The sequence below is a fragment of the Hipposideros armiger genome, unplaced genomic scaffold, assembly GCF_001890085.2.
Source record: "Hipposideros armiger isolate ML-2016 unplaced genomic scaffold, ASM189008v1 scaffold_780, whole genome shotgun sequence".
NCBI classification, from domain to species: domain Eukaryota; kingdom Metazoa; phylum Chordata; class Mammalia; order Chiroptera; family Hipposideridae; genus Hipposideros; species Hipposideros armiger.
In genome coordinates, this window is record NW_017732130.1 from 593,404 (window position 1) to 600,281 (window position 6,878).

The 6,878-nt window shown below is 34.8% G+C and overlaps 1 protein-coding gene across 6 annotated transcripts in view; it reads left to right on the top strand.

Moving 5' to 3' along the window:
- NOX4 (NADPH oxidase 4) overlaps window positions 1–2,750 on the top strand; it is a 200,480-nt gene extending 197,730 nt beyond the window's left edge. For all 6 annotated transcript variants that reach the window (XM_019628309.1, XM_019628307.1, XM_019628308.1 and 3 more), the window contains one exon: window positions 511–2,750. In XM_019628309.1, coding sequence (XP_019483854.1) covers window positions 511–631 — 121 coding nt within the window. In that variant the 3' untranslated portion in view covers window positions 632–2,750. The remainder of the gene's footprint in view (window positions 1–510) is intronic.
- The last annotated feature ends 4,128 nt before the right edge of the window (window positions 2,751–6,878 follow it).

The following is a 6,878-nucleotide window of genomic DNA, read 5'->3' on the forward strand; positions in this document are numbered from 1 at the left end:
TATCAATAGATATAAATTAGTCACTTAAAATTATCCTTTCAAATTGGTAATAGCTTTTCTTTCTCTGCTCCTATTCATCACTGCCCATGAAAATCCATGAAATCTTTAGGAAAAATGTATATAAAACATCTATAAAAGAAGATTGACATGATTTATTATGGCTGAACATCTATGAACTGCCGCTCTTGATTTAGTTTCTATCCTCACCAATGGCATTTAATGAAAAGGCTAAGGCAGACTGCTTACTCTCTACCTGATAATAAGCAAATATGTGCTCATAGCTACATTGTTTGAATTACCTTGAATTCTAGACTGAAAAGCATGAGGTAAATAAAATACCTTCTGGGTGATCATTTACATTTGGAAATAACTGGAAAATTTATTTTTAATTTGCAAAGCAGCAAAAAATTAATTTTGTTAATAACGTACACATGCTCATCAAGCCTACTTCTTGTCACGTTCTGCCAAATTTTCCACCTGATTTTCTATTTCCTCCCTCTCCCTTCCCAGGAAAACGGTTGGTGTTTTTTGCTGCGGACCCAGTTCAATTTCTAAGACTCTTCATAAACTGAGTAACCGAAGCAACTCATATGGGACAAGATTTGAATATAATAAAGAATCTTTCAGCTGAAAATCTTTGAGAGGAACCAGGACTCTGAAGAAGGAATGAGTGCAATTTCTAAGACTCTTTGAAATTCAGCTGAATCAAACAGCTGTGTCATGCCAAAGAGTAGCAAGGTTTTCTTATTTATGATTATTTAAAATGGAAATGCAGAGAATGTGGCAAGATGACAGGTCACATTACACGTTTAATCTGGAAACCAAAGAGGCCCTGAAGAATATTTGCTGTGATGATTCATTTTTCAATGCTAGAATTAAAAAGAAAACTATTAGATTCACACTCTTGATTTTTATGGCTGATTCAAGAACTCCCCAGTGAGGAGCGGCACTGGCTTACTGTGAGGCTGATAGCCTGGGTCCTCTTTAAATTGTTTTTGGTTGAACAAATGCAAGATTGAACAAAATTAAAAATTCACTGAAACTCAGATTACATTTTCTACATAAGTATAAACAGAGTAGCTTTGATTTAGAAAAGTTCTAGGCAAATATATTAGATGTTTGAAGATACAGCACAGGAATCTATTGATACGGGTAATTAGTGTCGATATCTAATCTTCCTCATTACCGATGCTAATACCTATACTTGATATCTGTAGACTTTATATTGAGTGAACCTTGTACAGATGTTGATATCGTATCTATTTTTATATATTTCTTTCTTTTTTTCCCCCCTTCTGTCTAGGGAAATCTTCCCTCTCTTGGCATGCATTAGGCACAAGGATTTAATCAGTCATTTTCACCCTCAATTTATTTAATCTATTACTGTTGCATAGTAATGAAACAATCACTACTATAAATTATAAAGGGATATATAGACTAATAACTTTTTCCCCTTTTCAGCATTGTGATCTCTATTATTTTGATTTACTTTTTTCCCCAGCATAATTTATCTTACTTTTTAGCCTCCTTAAGGGACTTTGTTTAATTTGCACTTGAGACCAAAGGCATCGCCTTTGTCAGTAGCCACTGAGATAGATAGAAGATCTCTCGTTTGCCACACATTGGTTTATGCTGGAGACATTGTAGCCGCTTTCCTATCACATTCCTAACAGGAAACCTGTATTTTACTTTCTATACAAGATAAATACTTCATTAGTTATTCAAATTTAAGTTCAGAATCAAGAATACTATTGTTGTACCTTCTGATATTCTGGGTCTCAGTAGGGAATCATTGAGTTTCAAGTTACTGTTGGGATTACTCTGTATGATCCTATCAGTAGTTCACTCTCCCTGGCCATTTATAGTTTTGGCTCCAGGAAAAATCTACTTTACTACCTTAAGAATTAAGGCTTTTTTTTTTTATACAGTTTAGTGATTTTGTTTAATAGACATCTATCAATTGCTATCAAATATAGCACATTGCTGAAATCAACACTATAACTTATTTTACTTTGGTTAAGATTTTCCATGATATAACTTGATAGATGCTACTGTCACTTTTTTGCTCTGATTCACCAATAGTGATCAAGCATGTTAAACTATTGAATGCCGATAAACATATTATTTACAGATATTTCTTTCTCTCCTTGGAATTCTATAATTTCCCTCTGTGGAAGGAAGTTGAGTCAGAAAAAGATATGGGAAATGTGCAATGTTCCTGCAGCTTTATCTCTGAAGGCATATTTAATAACCAATACATCTTGATAACACTATCTAAATTAAAAAGAATTTTCATGAGAACAAATAACAGAAAGAACTAGTAAAAAGAAACTTAATTTAGTAAAAGCTTCGTGTGCAATACTGACTCTTTATTGGTTATAATTTATTCAAGTGATTATATTAATACACTTAATTACAGTTAAACAGGTGGAAGACTTTTCAAAAGAAGAGTGATCTTTCCAAGTAAGTAGGTCTGCTATTCTAGATGAGCCCTCTGTATATTTTAAATTCCAGTTGATGTTCAAACATTAAGTGTTAACACAGGTAATTTTTGCTTCTGTAGGTAGGAATGAAACTACAGTTTCATGAGGCATGCATAAGAGAGCTATGTTTTGTTTCAGGGATTCTTTCTAGCCAATTCTTGTCACCCAGATCTTAAAACAATAATTTTAGTGGCAATAAATGTTAAAATTGAAATGGTATCCTTGAAATCTCTATTAGCTTACTTTACCTTGCAACAAATAAAGCAGGCAAAGTTTCTTCTCCAGATAATACAAGTTTCAGAAACAATGTGTACCTTTGTGCACGCTAGAGTGAGCAGCCTTCTGGGGCTATCAGTGTCCCTGGCTGATGGCACGACTATGGCTAATTGCTTCTCATTCTGGGATTAAGTTTTCTCATTTGGACTAGAGCAGTAGTTAATTAATCTTTTTTAGATAATGTATTTTTTGTGAGGACCTGATTAAAAAAGAATATTATGACATATGTACATAATATTACAGACAACCTTGGGGGCCCATGAACAATCTCCAAAAGCAAGGACCCCTATTTAAGAACCTCTGAACAAAATGATAATCATTATAGTTTTTATTTTTAATTCTACCTTCCTTTTCTTTGATTATTTGGAAGAAACTATCATTTTTTATAGGATTATACTGAGAAATTAACTCTGTGGACAAAGGAAAGAAAATTCTCTTTGGATAACCCAAAACAAAGACTCCAATAGGTTCTTCTATTGGTTTTTAATCTTGGGTCTCTTGCTTTACACAAAGTAAGGCTATGGTTTTATATATAAATAACAATAAAAAAAGAAAATACAGAATCATACACACACATCCCCCACACACATGCACATAAATTTGGGGCTTAATTTTCGTTTGTTTAATTCAGGTTAAAAATGAAATGATTCATAGTTTTGTCATGTAGTGACTTTAAATGCTAGTTGGGTGATTGTGATAGTACAGGCACTTAAAACAAAGAAATAAAAGCAATGTAGATAAAATATAGGCTGAACTGATTTAATCCATGTACCTGTATTATTTATAAACCCCCAAATCAGTGTTTACTTGGAGCATTCATAGCAGGTAATGGATTTAAATTATAAGGCGTTCTTAACGAGGCTTGCTAGAAGCAAATGGACCAGCCATTGTCAACCTTGGGTAATGCTGATGCTAAAGAATGTTCATTATATTAAAGAGAAAAAAACTTTAGGTAAAAACAATGTGTTTTCTTTAAAGATGGTTATCTCAACTGAACAGTGATTGTCCTAAACAAACCAATGAGACACATTTTTAATTGCTGCTTATGATAAATTTAAGTTCCCTTTTCTTATGCTGTCTAGGACTCTTTCATATCCAGTTATGTTATAGAAACATAAAACACTGAAGTTAGGAGTACTGTTAACTTTACAGTTGAGGACACTAAGGCCCAAAGGAAGATGGTAACTTGTTTCAAGTCATTTATTGAGTTAGTGCAGAGCCAAAACAGGAACTCAGCTTCCCGAATCTCTGCTACTGAAAGGCTCTTCCCACCTCCCCATGAAATATACATCCAGTAAGACACATCTAGAACTGTTAGTTTAACTCTCCCTATAAACTCTAGTGCTCGGTGGAAAATAAGGTCCTGAGCATTAATTCCAGATTCAGAGCAGAAAATCACACTTTTCTTCTCTATATATCTTCTGATTCTAAATTTGTTAGTCTTATATATTTTGCCCAGTCTAATCTATTTTCAGGTATCAGTTTTAAAATATGACAATCGTGCTAAAGGAATTATGTTTTTCAATACTCTGTATTAGAAATATGTAATAGTATAGTTTCTAGGAAATGCTAATATTATCATTTTAAGTTTAGGTTCATAGACAAAAGCCATAACTTTGCCAGCTTTCTAACCACACAGGGAAATGTTGTTATTAAAACACATGACTTGGTTCTCTCCTCACATGACCATAACATATTTCTTGTTCAGGAGAAAAGAGTCATCCTTTTTGTAAATATGTGAGACAGGAAATAAATGAAATCAAGCAGAATGAGATCTGTATTTACTTTAACCACCACAGACAATAAGAACTCACGGCTTCCTTCTGTCTAAATCTCCCCTCCATTACCCCAACTTCTTTATTCCATTTTGTAATATTCTCAAAGGACAGAGTTGCAAATGCTGGCTAGATGACATTTTCCTAAGAAAAGAGGTAGAAGCCTTCTGATACTTAGCAAAGAAGGGCCCATAAGAGAAAAGAGAAAACAAGGCCATGTGAATCATTCAAAGTCCTGCGCTACAACAGATCAGTGATTTTTTAAAAGTGGATATACAGAATTCTTATTTTCCCTTCTCTAAAATTTTTATATTGTTTGTAGAATCTAGAAGTAGATTTCTTCTTTTATTTTACATTATACAAAATCACTAGTAAACTTATTGCAGTGTTATGCTTCAATTTAAGAGTCTGTAAGGGCAAGAAATATCTCGTAGGAGAAAAACTAGGAGGGAAAAAAAAGGGAAGCAAAGAAAGAAAAATTATTTAACACATCAGGACATGATAATGCTTTTCTTTCCATAACAACTTAATACATGCTCAAATGTGTGGCAAAACTGGTTATTATTCTGGTTTGGAAAAATGTCACATAATGTGGTATTTGGTTTATTTTTAGGGATCCTTTCACATTTTCTTTGCTACTAGAATTACAGCAGAAGCTTTTCCTTTGATCAGAATTATAATCTTATTTAAGAATTAGAGCTTTGATGAGTTGCAAGTTGACCTAGAGACAACCCCGACCTTTAGATGAGAACCAGCACTGGATAAATGCTCTAATATATGTAGCAATAAGAAAGGGGAGGCTGTCATCCAATGATTCAGATGTATATGCCACACATTAACATTCTTTCATTGCAAGGTCGTATTTTTCAGCTCTTATCCTTCCACCCAGGGGATGAAGCCTTAAAAATGCAGACACTAAGAAACAGATATTCTCTCTGTTTTATCATAACAGTGTATCTGTTCACCTATATCAGCACATTCATTCGAGCCTCGTTATCAATTTAGGATGACTGTGTATTTCATCTTAGTGGTCAGAAATCGCCACAAGGCATCAAATGGGAGCTTTGCTTGCCTGCTAAAAAATATATGGCAGCCAACACATTGGCTAGGGAGAAAGCAGTTAAATCTTCTAGGTTTTCCTCTCTAGCTGAGCCGTAAAGGAATATAAATTACTTACCACATGTGTTAGACCGTGCCCTGAGCTGCACGCCACGCTCTGTGATTAGATGAGCTGTACAGTTTATCCTCCAGACTCCCAGGGACCCTTCAGTTCAGGAAAATAGCAGCTCTTGAGTCAGCGTGGCATCTTCATCCACATAACTGGGTGCCCACCAGGTGTCATCACATCATTTAAAGGCGACAATTATCTGCTTACCAAATGGCCATACCAGGAGACTGTCTTTACTTTCTTCTCTTTTTCATAAAATTTGATTAAAATTCAGAGTTCAGAAAAGTATAAATCCTTTTAAAAGGGGGAATTATTGGTGGCAGTTCTGTCCTACCCTGAGCATGTGCCAAGTGTCATCATGTATCTAGCTACCGCCATTGTGTGGTGGGCACGGGATCTTGGGGTAGAAATTGGAAGACTTGCAGCTTTTACCCCTGAAAAGTATAAGACCATGTACATAAAAATGGGAATGATATTGGCCTCTGCCTAACTTACATGGATGTAATGGGGCAAGAATGTGGGGGAGAGGAGGGAATGAGTGGTGAAAAAAGAGAAATGTTCTGAGCAAACTTGCTGTAGGTTTTTTGAAAACACAGTAAAAAGAAAACATAGTTCCAAGAAAGTGAAAACACAGGCTTTTATGAGTCACAGTTCATTGTCACTGAAAGAGTTAGTATTTCACTGTGCTTTCTGGGCAAGTAGAGAAGAACCCACAGGCAAATCAGCACCACTAATCTGTTGTGAGATTCCGATAAGCAAAGTTGCCTGTTGTGTCCAGTAAAATAGCCTTCCAAATTCCTCAACTAATTTTGGTCGGGCCCAATGTGCGTAGAGATAGCTAGCTGTATTGATCTATGACAATTGAGCTAGGAATTGTTGGAGGGCTATATAATTGATTATTTAAGATTTGATGGTGGAAAAAGCGGCTGTTTATGAGACATCCTATTAAGTTAAAACCAAGGCTTGTATCTAAGAGCTAGAAATGATTCTATAAAAGAAAATTACACTGCATTGTAGCTACGTGTTTTCTAGATGGAAAAAAATAATGTACCTTTTTCTTACTCCTGCCAAAGATACTTTATATATTTTCATCAAACCCACATTATTTTGTAGATATTTATATTTAAATGTGTGTGTGTGTGTGTGTGTGTGTGTGTGTGTGTGTGTGTGTGTGTG